General features: G+C 44.9%; 1 protein-coding gene across 1 annotated transcript in view; it reads right to left on the reverse strand.

The window, feature by feature from the left end:
• The window catches only part of LOC120024953 (T-cell immunomodulatory protein-like), a 119,760-nt gene that overhangs the window by 45,760 nt on the left and 58,422 nt on the right, over positions 1 to 15,578 (reverse strand). Inside the window, exons 11-12 of the mRNA XM_038969341.1 lie at positions 3,554 to 3,704; positions 1,992 to 2,100 (exon numbers count right to left, since the gene is read on the reverse strand). Of these exons, the coding sequence (XP_038825269.1) occupies positions 1,992 to 2,100; positions 3,554 to 3,704 (260 nt within the window). The remainder of the gene's footprint in view (positions 1 to 1,991; positions 2,101 to 3,553; positions 3,705 to 15,578) is intronic.

Genomic DNA, 15,578 nt, shown 5'->3' on the forward strand with positions numbered 1-15,578 from the left:
GAGGCGGGCGCCGTTTGAAGATGAGTTTAAATAGATCAATCCTGGGCCTAGGCTGGGCACTGAATACAGAAATTAGCTGCGTCTCTGGGTCCCACCTTGGTCCATTTCTTATAATTTCATCCTGCGAGTGACCCAGACTTAAAGTCAATACCACAGCGAGGCCGCTCGATAAGAGCTCAGGGGATCTGAAGACGGCGGAAAACAGCCCCCATCACCAGGGGGGCCGCCACCTCCTGACGTACAACACACCAACAAGGTGAGGTGGGTGGGGTTGCTAGGGTCAAAGCCTTATCAAAAGACACCCTATGGACTTGGCAGCAACACCCCATCCATTATTGATTGCATGTTGGTAGAACCCCAGAAACTGTCGTCCTGAATGTACTTCCATTTGGCCAGATCACCTGCTCCTCTTCCATCAATGTCCACCTTCTTCAATGTTCAACACTGACAAGTCTGTCAATCAATCCCAACCTTAAATTCCTCACATGTTCCCGTTCCCTCCCTCTCTGACCCCGACACCGTCCCTCTGTTCACCACAACAACACAGTCAGACTGTGAGTGAACCCCGGCAACATCTTCCCTCGGCACACAAACACAGTTTACCTACCCATAATCCTTCTAAACACCTCCGCCATTACTACGTTCACAGGCCTTCTTCCTGCTGAGGGCTGGGCGGGAAGGAAGACGCGGCTCGCGTTTCAAACAGCCACAGCAGAGTTTGCTCTGCATGCCCACCAGTGTGTTATTGTGTGACACCAAGACTGGGTTGTAAAGGGAGGATATCCACGCTGCGCCGAGCGCTCTTGCAGATGGGAGGAATACGTTAGAGCAATAGGCGGACGGCGCTTGTCTCTCTGGGTTCACGGCCTGCGTCGTCAAGAGGCGCGCGAGCATGGACAACGCAGCGGGATACTTGACGTGTACTGTACGCCACAGCAGGAGAAAGAGGGCACAGGCAGCCTGGGAGCAGTTTGAGATTCATAGTTAATTACCAGAGTGCTTCCTCCATCTCCGGTCACTTGACAACTTCAGCACACTCCTTATCTATCAGTGCTTTACTGAAGAGAAACAACCAACAGCTCAGAAAAGAGAAGTGGAAAAATCCTCCTGGGGTCAGTCGTGTGAGTTGAGGGAGTGTATGTGTGCAAGTCAGTCTCCGTATCTGGGCCTGATGTTATAGGCAGAGGAGCAGTCATAGCTCAAAAAACCCCTGAAGGAGCCCACCAGTGGGGCTGTGAGGGAGAGAAGGGACGAGAGAATGAAGGAGTAGAAAATAACTGCTTCTCCTTTAATTAAAACCCAGCAGGCAGGATTAAAATGGCATGAAAGTAGCTTGTTAGTGGACACTTTCCGTTTTCCAAAATGTCAGCTTCCCAAATGTCCGCCATCACTACAGCCACACTACTACTTTTTCTTATAGGCTGGGGAGGGGAGCCACACAGAGGAATGGAGGTGAGGAGTTCAGTTAAAACACCCAAAGGATGCTGGGAGATGCATGCCCTGCAGTCATTCGTGTTTGTATCGATGCGTGTGCTGTTGTCTAATGCAAACTAATAGGGATGTAGCCTGCAGTCAACGGAGCGTATACACTACTGCCGACTCTTGTCTCAGGGAATGAGGATGTTCTTGTGATATCCTGAAAACAGTCCGATATAAAAAAAAACTCCTGTGCTCTTCTTCGGCCTAATGTTGAGAGGAGTGCATAATTTTTTTATTTTTATGCAGTGGCGAAAAGGGGAGATTCACATTAAAATTTTCAAACAGTTCTCAAACAGAACTGTCGAGTCTAAACAAAACTGGAGAGAAACAAAGGCATGCACACAGAAAAGGAATACAATGCATGCATACAAATGTGGATGTTCAAAAACATGAACACACACACACACACACACACACACACACACACACACACACACACACACACACACACACACACACACACACACACACACACGCGCGCTAACTGCAGAAGGTGAAAAGTTCCGACTCACCAATCACTTTGACGAAGTACGCGTCGGCTTCAAAGTTGTTCTTCAAAGCGTGGATGGCGAAGCCCTCTTTCCCCTCCTCTTTGCTGAGCACGATCATATCCAATATTCCCTGCAAATGAGAAATGGTATTACATGACGGACAAAAGGAAACGGGGGCAAAGTTCCTTTGACGGTCTCTTCTGATGTACCACTTCATCCCCGTTATGGACGGAGGACAGATCCTCCATTACAGCGGTTATCTGCACTTCTCTCACACTCTCTCTGTCAGGGAATTACAGAGAAAATGAGCCAACTCCCAGAGACAGGAGATGGATAACTACTCCCTCCACTGAAACGAGGAGACAGGGTATACCGCACTAAAATACACGTCATAAATGAATCCCACAGCCAAAACAAACACATTGATTATGTCAACTCTAAGAAGGCAAGGCCGTCTTGGACGCGGTAATGAAATAGAGGGATGCCGGGAGGCAGGCAGTGACGGAGTGAAGTCAGAGCGAGACAGAGCTCTCAGGGAGAAGGATGGGGACGGAGGAGCGGAGGAAAACTTTGACTAAATAACACGTAAGCTGTCCCAGATGGTGAATCTTGGGCAGGATGAAAGCTACGTGTGTGTTTAAAGATTTTTAAAAAGACAACCAGATTTGAGATGCAGCCGAGCCCACTCTTCAAATCTCCTGAAGAGCTGTCGGGCCCAACCCGCACACATCTCATCTCAGAGGGGGGCTGTGCTGTGAGCTGATTGGGCTCCTAGGGGGACAATGGCCGTGCTCCGTCTGTCACGCTCTGTCGCTACACTGTGCCAGGGCCGGGCTGGCATCCTGCGCTTGTCGTGCCCTGCAGTGACATGCTCGTCTTGGCACACCCTTCTGTCGGCCCAGAGTGGGATTAGGAGAGAGATGCTGCTCTAATCTGCAGGCCAGGGTGGGAGAGAGTGCCTCATGAGCGCGCCATTTCCAGCCTCATGTTCATACCGCGGCTGAAGCCTCTCAGGGAGACTGTTGACAAAAGAGGATCCAAGGCCACCCACAAACAGGACAATTAACAAGACTAACCATACTGGAAGACACATTGAAAAGAGCCAATTCTTGCAGACATAATGAAAAACACTCCCAATGGATTTCTGTGCCATTCAAACTTGGAATTTGTAGGGGTTTGTCATACAAATTGAAACAAAATCCTACTAAACTCTGCTCTGCGATGATATAAATGAGACTACATGACAAACTTGACTGTCAGGGTGATATAACCTGCCCTATCCACAGCTGCGGGTGGGATCTAGACTACAAGACAGAAAGAAAAACAGCTATCCTAAAGTGATTGAGAGCGGCCAGTCTGCCAGTCTCCCAGTCGCAACTGGGGTAGTAACAGCTCTGCTGCTGGTTAATGATGAGACGCGAGAGCCCGAGGTCACCAGTGGTCTTTCTTTAAAAATCAGCAGAGCTGTTGGTTGTATGACAGCGTCAAGGCGTGAAGAGGGGAGCCTGGGCTAATTAGAGAGAAAGAGAGCGAGAGAGAGGAGGAGAGGTCGAGAGGAAAGAGGAATAGAGGGATGTGCTCACATCCTCATAGATGTCGAAGAAGGTGGCGACGGCGGCCCCGGGGATGGCCCCCAGGTCAGACTGGTCCCAGTGGACACGAAACATGCGGCCCACATCCTTACAGCTGGCGTTGTTACACAGAACATTCTCCAGGAGGAAGGCCTGCTGGCCACTACAACACAGAGGAGAGAGGGAGAGATGCTGTTAGGGACTGTACAAACACATCCTGCGTTAAATCGATGGATACTGTACACACACGGACAGGAACACAGACAAGGTCGGACAAAACAACAGAGGAAGGTAGTCGTCGAAAGAGGCTTCAACATAAGTGATCAGAGCTGAAAATTGACTAGAGCAGGGTTGTCAAACTCATTTTGCCCCGGGGGCTGCATTCGATCTTCACCATTCTGTCTTCACCGAGGTCTGGAGCGCCACACTGAAAATTGGTTATATTTCCTCGCCGTCAAAATTTGCCATTGTTTTGGGAATTTTTTATATTCCCCCGACTGCCTTTCATTTTGGTGATTTTAAGCGAGCTGGACACAGTCAAGAAACTGTATGCATGTAGGTCCATTATCATTCCCACACAGTTCCCATTTGGGTTTAGTCATTTTAAAAGTATATCGAGTTTGTTTCCCCCCACAATTTTTACAAATGTAATTGTATTTCATTTGTTTATTAAATGTTTTACTCAAACCACCCGCGGGCCCGGATTGGGCTGTACGTTTGACACCCCTGGACTAGAGGATGATGGACAATGTATCCTCTGCGACACTTACACACAGAAGATATCGCTTTCTTTCGACTATAAAACACACGCATGAATTAGTGAAGCAATACCCAGATGAAAACACAAATGTAGCAAAAAATGTATAATTATACACAAAACAGAGAAGGGGAGCAACGATACAGAGACCTGGGCAGAAAATACTCAGCTAATAGGCAATTAGTAGCACTGTACAATTAAGTCCACAACGGAGATACAAACATGAGACTTAGAAGGGTTAGAACTCCAGACTGTATTGAATAGGGAAATAGTTTGGTTGCAGAGCTTTCATTTCCACACCATTGTCCAACATTTGTTAGAGGTGTGTTTTTTTTTCTTTCTTCCTTCCTGTACCCATTTTCTGTCGAGACGGTTACCCGTGTATACGTCTTTAGATCTGATCGGGAGTGTCGAAATGGAGCAAGCCTAAAAATAGAATCAGCATGAAAATGTTCTCTTTTTCCGCCTGTCTTTTCATTCCATTCTCTCTCCCCCTCTCCGTCTTGAGCATTGAAGAGAGCGAACCGGAGGCTATGAGGCTGATAGAAACTCTCACCCTAGAGGACGGCTTGGCAGTGTGTGTGTGTGTGTGTGTGTTGAGAGACAAGGTACGAGTGAGAATGTGTTTCCACCTTTGTGTGTCACTGAAAGACTGAAAAATGTGACACCGCAACGAGGTTCCATCGGTATGCTCAACACAGAGCCTACCCAGCGAGACGGAGAGAGATCAACAAACTTGGAGACGGAGACAGTCTCCCACTCCGACACACACACCAAAACATGTCCTTCCACATTATGAAGCCAGAGGACAAACTCACACATTCCCTATATGCCCAGCCTCTCTCTTCTCCCACCAGGACACACACACACACGTCTGTATATTCATTTTAACAGAACAAAAAGCCCAGCTTCTATCAGACTGGGAGGACCATGAGACCAAGCTGTTGAAATAACAACCTGCTGTAATTCCAGTACGGAGCCTTCGTCTACCAGCCACTTCGGAAGGGATTGGAAGGACATGTGAAATTACACATGTAGTGAAGGTTTGCTGTTGACTTTTCTTGTCAGTCAATATGGCCATTGGCATTTTCCTCTCCAACACACACCATTACCCTTTCATTGTTAGAATAACCATCCGGAACGTTGTATTAACATCAGATGTTAACTAAAGGAAGTCTGGGCAATACAAGGCACTGTCTGGACAGAGATTGAAGTCACAAATTGGTCATCAAACTGTTCACTTGAATGATTGACCCATCATAAAGGCTTTGATGTGCCAAATTCATTAGCGCGTGTGGTGCCACTCCCAATGTCTGGCATGACTAGATCTAACTAACTCTGGAGTGCCGTCACACGCCCTAATGAATTTGGCACATCAAAGCCTTTATGACGGGTCTATCATTCAAATGAACGGTTTGATGCATTACCGTACATCTGAATGGCCATGTTTCGCAGCTCACAGAATCTCACAGCTGATACAGGGTTAGAAATGTGGTCCAGGACCTTTTGGCTGAAAAAGCCTAACACAAAAGGGTATTTTCCCCCCTCATTCCAAATCGGATAAGGCAGACAACGGTCTGGAATTGTCCCCTGTAGATGTCAGTCTGAGTGAATGCCCCCAGTGGCCAGCCTCCAGGGGTGGGCACACAGACCTGCAGAGAGGACTGTTACTACACACACACTCTCATGTGGACAAGCATCCTTCCACAGCAAACCAAATACACACACCGTGTCCTGTTGGAGACAAGGATTCCTTCTAGCTTCCAAGTGGTTAACCACATCAAGCCCAAACCACCTCATAGAACAGCATCCTGGGTAAACACAATTCAGCACTCTTGTCAGAAAGAGATTTCCCTGTGAGGACACTCAATCAGTAATATCTATTCTCAATTGGATGAAAGTACTAAGATCCTGTCTATGATCGTATCTTCACCCCATAATCAGCCCCACGTCTCAATCGAACTGATGCCTGTGCTTATCGATCTCCTCTACACAGCTAACGATAGCGTGTGTTGCATCAGGAGAGTGATGCTGGCATTTAAAGAGTTTCAGGCTGAACGGTAGCGAGAGCACCCATTGTTATTCAACGCTGCGTGGGTGGGTGTGTGTTCTCGCTCTCTGGGCCTTCGTGTCTTCTGAAGAGCCTGTCTTGCTCCACAGGGGATGTGATGGCTGTGATGAGCACATGGTCAGGAGAGGTGCCAGCGTCACTGGTAAAGGGCAATAGCCTGAGTGCATTGCAAATCATCGAGGTAGGATACACTAGAGAGAGCGTGCGTGCACATACACACACCTAGATTCTAGAGCATCCAAGTCTTGTCTGTGTGGCAAACAGAGCAGAACACATGTTCACACCCAACGAGTCAGTTCCAAAAGCTCACTCAGAAACACACACACACACACACACACACACACACACACACACACACACACACACACACACACACACACACACACACACACACACACACACACACACACACACACACACACACACACACACACACACACACACACACAGAGATAGAGGTAAACAGACAGAGATGCAGTATACAAGTCTTGCTCTCCACCAAGTTCCATTTTTTTTCCGCAGCAGAGTAATTAAACTGCAGTCACACTTGTACGACCTGCACCAAACTGAATGTACTTCTCAACCCTACACAATTACTTACGGTCACAGAAATTCAATAGTATTACGTCCTATAGACCAGGGTTTTCCAAACTCGGTCCTGCCCTGGGTGTACAGTGCATTCGGAAAGTATTCAGACCCGTTCCCCTTTTCCACATTTTGTTACGTTACAACATTCATCTAAAATGGATTTTAAAAAATACAGAAATCCTCAATCTACCCACAATACAATGCGAAAACAGGTTTTTAGAAATGTTTGCAAAAAAATGCATCCGGTTCTCATTGATCATCCTTGAGATGTTTCTACAACTTGATTGGAGTCCACCTGTGGTAAATTAAATTGACTGGACATGATTTAGAAACATTTCAGCAGCATTGAAGGTCCCCAAGAACACAGTGGCATCCATAATTTTTTTATTTAATAAGTTTGGAAAAACCAAGACTCTTTCTAGAGCTGACCAATCGGTGAGAAGGGCCTTGGTCAGGGAGGTGACCAAGAACCTGATGGTCACACTGACAGAGCTCCAGAGTTCCTCTGTGGAGATGGGAGAACCTTCCAGAAGGACAACCATCTCTGCAGCACTCCACCAATCAGGCCAAGCATGGTGGTGGCAGCATCATGCTGTGGGGATGTTTTTCAGCTGCAGGGACTGGGAGACCAGTCAGGATCGAGGGAACGATGAACGGAGCAAAGTACAGAGAAATCCTTGAAGAAAACCTGCTCAAAAACACTCAGGACCTCAGACTGGGGCAAAGGTTCACCTTCCAACAGGACAACGGCCCTAAGCACACAGCCAAGACAACGCAGGAGTGGCCTCGGGACAAATCTCTGAATGTCCTTGAGAGGCCCAGCCAGAGCCTGGACTTTAACCCAATCGTGGTGCAGCAACTCCCCATCCAACCTGACAGAGCTTGAGAGGATCTGCAGAGAACAATGTGAGAAACTCCCCAAATACACGTGTGCCAAGCTTGTAGTGTCATACCCAAAAAGACTTGAGGCTGTAATAGCTGCCAAAGGTGCTTCAACATAGTACTGAGTGAATAGTTATAAAATGTGATATCAGTTTTTTATTATTTATACATTTGCAAACATTTCTAAAAAATAACAGTTTTTGCTTTATCATTATGGGTATTGTGTGTAGATTGATGAGGGGAAAAAACGATTTAATCAATTTTAGAACAAGGCTGTAATGTAACAAAATGTGGTAACAGTCAAGGGGTCTGAATACTTTCCGAATGCATTGTACTCGTTTTTGCCCTAGCACTACACAGCTGATTCAAATAATCAAAGCTTAATGATCAGTTGGTTGCTGAATCAGCTGTGTAGTGCTTCGGTTAAAACCAAAACGTGCACCCAGGGTGGGCCCCAGGATGGAGTTTGGAAAACCGTGCTATCGGCGAGCGATTCCACGCCAGCGTAGACAGAAAATATCCATATCTCCGTTTGTTTTGGCAATTCTCACAAACATCATTGGGAGGAAGGATGTCTGACATGCTTTTTACATTTGCATCACAAACCATTTTTGAGAAAAAAATTATGATGAAAGTGGCCATTCTAGGCCAGTTTTAGACCTATCCATACCTCATGTAATACCCTATGATCTGTGAACCGTACACGATACAGCTCTAACATATGGAGTATGTCTAGATTCTGAAATACACATTTTCCGTTCATTTATTCAATTTGAAAACTATGAATATTCATATCTCAAAAGTACTTATCCCAAAAATATTTTCCTGCCGACGCTGAAAATCGGCCATACAGGCAATAAATACCCTCTCAGCACAGAGCCTACTTCTGCAATGAGACTGACACTGAACAATGAAATCACACAAGAAACAACTGGAGATTGCAGACAGACCCTCTGAGTAATAGAAAGCCTGAACATCAAAACCCATTTCACCACTCAGCACAGCAGTGTTCGACCGAGGGAAGAAGCATTTTAGCTGTCATCAGCACCCTGTAGCGGTGGACTGTGGACGCGGAAAGATCCAGACAAATCAATGAAATGCACAGAATCCATATTAAAGACATCTCAGATCCACTCTCATTAGCAGGAATAAACAGATAGGAGATCAGGTAACCAGTTTTTAGACAGATGTGTAACTCTTTGACTGTGTGTGTCTATGTGAGCTCAAGGGCTCAGTACTGGGCCTGTTATTTCGGACACAGAGCCCCCGTCCCCTCCAATGCGGGTGCGAGTCCTGACCGGGGACCTGCCTTGCCAAAGCACTCTCAGGCTCCTCACTAATTGGCCACTGTGGACCCTCTGAGAGGCCAGACTGACAGGGTGCCTGTTGCCTGACCTCTCTTTCCTCCTCCTTTTCCTCTCCTCCATCCACCAGCCAGCCCAGCCTGTCTGGAGAGGACATCCATCCCAGGGGAGGGTTTACCAGCCCAGACAGTCGTTCACCTCCTCCTCCCCCTCCCGCCTGAGGAAGAGAGCTCACTGGTCATTGAAACTCAGCAAGACCAACTACTTCTGCCATTGAATGTGTGTGTGAGAGGGAGGGGGAAACAGAAAGAGAGAGACACAGAGAGAGAACAAGAGATATAGGCAGGAGGGTGTGGTTTTAGAGGGAGCTGGGGGATCCAGAGGCTGAACATGACAGAAAGACAGTGTGAGGCTTCATTTCCTTCCTGTCTGTCCATCCCCCTAAGGGTGCTTCAAAGGGAGAGAGATGGAGAGACAGAGATAGAATGTGAGTGAGACAGAGGTAGAGAGAAGACAAGCCTTCATAATGACATACTATTCAGCCCTTGCCCATTCGACCCGTAACATATTCAGTGCCCGTCCACCTAGCGCCTTCCCCTACCCTGGCCAGCCTCCAGCCTCAGCCCCCTCCTTCTGTTCCTCTCCCTGCTACTCCCTGAGCCCCGTGCCCTCTGATCTCCAGCCTGTGATTATTCATCTAAAAAGGACACTGACCCATTTAAAGAGGACAATACACCACAAACCACATACAGATTCTTTGTTTGAGAGCATGCCCTTTTCTGAGTGTGCCTAAATCTTAAAATCTACAGTAGAGAAATAAGATTACAAAACGTGAACGGGTCATTCGATTGTTGATAGGATGAGAGATGTGAGCGAACATTATCTCTCCTTCGTATGCAGCAAAAACACCTTTCAGTCGACCAAAGGGCAACAGGCATTATCTGTCAGAGTCATAGACTATAATATACAGTCAGAGTGCTGGTCTACTGAGACGAGACTAGCCCTGTCATTCGACCAGGTCAGGGGCACAACATCACACATGTCAACATACGTTTGCCACCTCTTTCTAGGAAGGCAAGTGTCTATGACAAGGTAACATTACATTTCCACCTCTTTCCGTGAACTTAAACCAAAGCAACATTCATAACCTCTCCCCCACCGGCTCAGACAGACATCCCTCCTCTCTTTCCAAGGTCAGTTAAAGAGAAGCTACGGTGCTGTCAGTGTCACAATAACACACGTCTGTTCACAGGACTCAGGGATTTATAGGCCCATGATCATGTAATGACATGTACAATATATCTCTTTTAAAAGAGGTATCAGCTAGTTGTGGCTAAGCCTAACTGACAAAAAAGCAACTCCTGCTTTCCTAGTCTTGCTACCCACGTAAGTGATTTAATGGCATTGCCTAGCAACACCATGGCTTGCTGTGGAGGACTCAGTAGGGGTGCATACAGATAGAACACCACAAAGAGCCACGGCTCAGTGTGTGTGGATATAGTACTAGTGGAATGGAAGGTCAGTGTGTGGATATAGTACTAGTGGAATGGAAGGTCAGTGTGTGGATATAGTACTAGTGGAATGGAAGGTCAGTGTGTGGATATAGTACTAGTGGAATGGAAGGTCAGTGTGTGGATATAGTACTAGTGGAATGGAAGGTCAGTGTGTGGATATAGTACTAGTGGAATGGAAGGTCAGTGTGTGGATATAGTACTAGTGTAATGGAAGGTCAGTGTGTGGATATAGTACTAGTGTAATGGAAGGTCAGTGTGTGGATATAGTACTAGTGGAATGGAAGGTCAGTGTGTGGATATAGTACTAGTGGAATGGAAGGTCAGTGTGTGGATATAGTACTAGTGGAATGGAAGGTCAGTGTGTGGATATAGTACTAGTGGAATGGAAGGTCAGTGTGTGGATATAGTACTAGTGGATATAGTACTAGTGGAATGGAAGATCAGTGTGTGTGTGTGTGTGTGGATATAGTACTAGTGGAAAGGAAGTTCAGTGTGTTTGGATGTAACTGACAGGTGGATTTGGTGTTTACATGCTATAACAGTATGGGCTTGCTAAATCAGAATCACAAACGACAATTCTAGATTTAGCCTAAGTCTCCATACACTCTGATTACAAAATGAAGAGAAGCAGTACACCTTGTTAGACTTTGATTCCCTTCCTCATTTGCATTGGTTTGACAAGCCAAATTATGGTGTTCACAATAATTGGATAACAAGCAGGGCAGTCAGAAGCGGGGCAGAGGCATGTTGACCGGGTCACAGGCAAAGTGGAGTCTGGGTTAGTTCTTCTGATAGCCCCACTGACAAGAACGGGGTATGCTACTTTGATGTGAGAGCAATTGCAAGATACACCTAATTAAAAACAAATGTATCGCTGATCGTGTTTGTACTTAGGCAGACTACAAGTGTCAGGGTTTATTATTTGACCATGCTGGTCATTCATGAACATTTTGGCCATGTTCTGTTATAATCTCCACCCGGCACAGCCAGAAGAGGACTGGCCACCCCTCATAGCCTTGTTCCTCTCTAGGTTTCTTCTTAGGTTTGGCCTTTCTAGGGAGTTTTTCCTAGCCACCGTGCTTCTACACCTGCATTGCTTGCTGTTTGGGGTTTTAGGCTGGGTTTCTGTACAGCACTTTGAGATATCAGCTGATGTAAGAAGGGCTATATAAATACATTTGATTTGATTTAAATGGATTATGCCTACGCTTTGTGCCAGATTGCCATTGACCTACAGTGTAAGAAGCACCAAATCATAATTTCTGCTGTGTGCGTGTGACTTCTTTTACACACACACCCCACCTCCCTGAAGAGTACACTGTCCCCTCACTGAAACAACACATCTATCACAAGAAATATCCTGACATCATAAAGCTGCCGTTTATTGATGATTAGCATTCCTTAATGGATTTAGGTGGTCTGCTAACTCTTTCGCTATCCCTTCTGCAAGTGAGCGCTCCCTAGAGTTAGATAGCACTCAGGGTAAGCCATTTTCATTAGTGACCTCTTTTCCCTTTCTAGAAATACCCTCCAAGACCGCAACACACACCTCCAGTTCTAAGCGGTGTGACGTTCTTCTCCTGACGGGGGCTCTATTATAAAGCAAGGAAACCATTGCACAGGAAACGGTGTAAAACAGTGCTAACCAGCGAGACACTTGCTTTCTCTGTATGAGAGAGTGGGTGGGCGGACTGCCTGGGTAGAACCAATCATATGTAAAAATAGCCCCCTATACGCTCTAGAAATATCCTAAATCTTCAGAGAAAACACAGGTCTTTCATCATCTTTACGAAAACATGAACTCTACAAAGTACTCAATGCTCTCATTGGTATGAGATTACGTCTCAGGTGTGTATAAACCGATGCAACACTGAAACATAGGAAGTGGCATCAGACATACTTGTATGCTTTACAACCCTGTGCACAATTGAGAGGGCTGAGAATAAATGACTATTCCTCAAAATGGCTGCCTATTTACCTGTTCCTTGACACCACCGACAGATGCTGTCAGGGTGTAGTAAGACAGGCAGAGAACATCTGAGGAAACGATTAAGGGAAACATGCATAATGCATACTAACTCTGGGGAGTTACATGCAAACCACAACGGCCACGTTGCATGAGTGTTTCAAAATACACTACCGGTCAAAAGAACACTTACTCATTCAAGGATTATTCTTTATTTTTACTATTTTCTACATTGTAGAATAATAGTGAAGACATCAACACTATGAAATAACACATATGGAATCATATAGTAACCAAAAAAGTGTTGAAAAAAATCTAAATATATTTTATATTCTTCAAAGTAGCCATCCTTTGACTTGATGACAGCGTCGCACACTCTTGGCATTCACTCAACCAGTTTCATGAGGTAGTCACTTGGAAAGTATTTCAATTAACAGGTGTCCCTTCTTATAAGTTAATTAGTGGAATTTCTTTCCTTCTTAATGCGTTTGAGCCAATCAGTTGTGTTGTGTCAAGGTGGGGGGGGGTATACAGAAGATAGCCCTATTTGGTAAAAAATTCATAGTCCATATTATGGCAAGAACAGCTAAAATAAGCAAAGATAAATGACAGTCCATCATTACTTTAAGACATGAAAGTCAGTCAATAAGGAACATTTCAAGAACTTTGAAATTTCTTCAAGTGCAGTCACAAAAACCATCAAGCGCTATGATGAAACTGGCTCTCATGAGGACCGCCACAGGAATGTAAGACCCAGAGTTACCTATGCTGCAGAGGATAAGTTCATCAGAGTTACCAGCCTCAGAATTTTCAGCCCAAATAAAAGTAACAGACATCTCAACATCAACTGTTCAGAGAAGACTGTGTGAAATATTTTTATTTTACCTTTATTTAACTAGGCAAGTCAATTAAGAACAAATTCTTATTTACAATGACGGCCAACACCGGCCAAACCCGGACAACGCTGGGCCAATTGTGCACTGCCCTATGGGACTCTCAATCACGGCCGGTTGAGATGCAGTGCCTTAGACCGCCGCACCACACACTCAATTGCTGCAAAGAAACCACTACTAAAGGACACCAATAATAAGAAGAGACTTGCTTGGGCCAAGAAGCACGAGCAATGGACATTAGACCGGTGGAAATGGGTCCTTTCGTCTGGAGTCCAAATTTGAGATTTTTGGTAATCTAACCAGTTGAAAATATGCGTTGGTACTAAATGAATATGATGCCAGATCAGTTGGCGCCTGAGACATTATTACTGATGATAGGACGACAAACTGTATCTTGGAAAGTCTACACCCTTCTAGTTATCAGATTCACATGGAATTGTTGTGCAATTTAAATGTTTAAATATGAAACTTTGTGAAAAGATTAAATGTATTTTTAGCTTCCAAATGAGAGAATTGGGGTTTCATGAATGAACTATGCTCAACTCAGTGGCCCTGCCCATGTGAACAGACATTGGTTATAAACTATGAAACACGCCCTTCTCTCCCATCCTATATAAAGCCCTTGACGAAAATGTAACTTTGTGTTCCGAGGACGAGAGGACGACGGTCCCCACGTTGAAAGGGCTCAAAATTAGCATCGAATTTCAACGTGAAGATGACGATTAACACACCGAAAGGATTAATTTCGACTATACCAGCCAGAATATAGCATGAGCTAAAAGTATGGCAACTTGGTATGAACTTTGAACTCTTATTCACTCCAGATGTGATACCTCCTAGCCGTTGAGTTAGCAGCGGCTGCTGTAAACGTGGGCTAGGAAAGGGCGGACGACGTATCCAGTCTACCACACAACGACGATACTACAACGTATCCAGTTTACCACCAGAGACACTCTTCAAAGGACAAGGAAGATCTCTGTTGGGCAACACGGCCTTCCATCTACAACCAACCTATTGAAGCGCAGCTCAGAGTAAATATTTATGGCATTTTCCTTTTCCAAATGGGCGGTTATTTAGAATGCATAAGATTCTGTTTTTACATAGCATAGCCCTTTGTTCTTCAGTCCTCCCACGCTTTCATCCAAGCCCAACCCCCTCTCTTTGTGTAACCAGCCGTCATATAGGTTCCGTCCCCCAGGGACGTTTTCTTGTAGTACATAATTAGTAATCAAGGTATGATCCATTCTGTGTTTATGTAATTCTGTGTGATTATTTAGGTATTTAGTAAATAAATAATTAAACCAAAGTATGTATTGCGCTGATTCAACTTGTTAGCCAGGGTTCGTGAAGATAACCAAGAATTCTTCGATGTTCAGATGGGACTGAAATAAGGTGACGATTAAATATTGACTGCAATTGAGGTAAAAGATTACCAGGTCTTTAAGAGTTTATTCGGAAGATAACAGCTCGATAAACATTATTTCGTGGTGCCCCAACTTTCTAGTTAATTACATTTACATGATTAGCTTAATCAGGTAATATTAATAACAGAGAAATGATTTCATAGAATAGCATGTCATATCACTTAATCCGGCATAGCCAAAGACATGACACTTGAGACATCTGTGGCATGGTGTTGTGTGACAAAACTGCACATTTTAGAGTGACCTTTAATTGTCTCCAGCACAAGGTGCACTTGTGTGATGATCATGCTGTTTAATAATCAGCTTCTTGATATGCCATACCTGTCAAGTGACTATATTATCTTGGCAAAGTATAAATGCTCACTAACAGGGATATAAACACATTTGAGTACAACATTTGAAAGAAATAAGCTTTTTGTGCGTATGGAACATTTCTGGGATCTTTTATTTCAGCTCATGAAACATGGGACCAACACTTTACATGTTGCGTTTATATTTTTGTTCAGTGTACATTTGCCAAACAACTTAAAATTAAAGCATGGGCTCTATGTAATCAACTAGGGGCTATGTGTTCTATGGAAAATAATGAATGACGTGGAAAGTGTGTACCTAGAAATGCTGCTAGAAATGTGTTCATT

Source organism: Salvelinus namaycush, chromosome 30, assembly GCF_016432855.1.
Source record: "Salvelinus namaycush isolate Seneca chromosome 30, SaNama_1.0, whole genome shotgun sequence".
Taxonomy (NCBI): domain Eukaryota; kingdom Metazoa; phylum Chordata; class Actinopteri; order Salmoniformes; family Salmonidae; genus Salvelinus; species Salvelinus namaycush.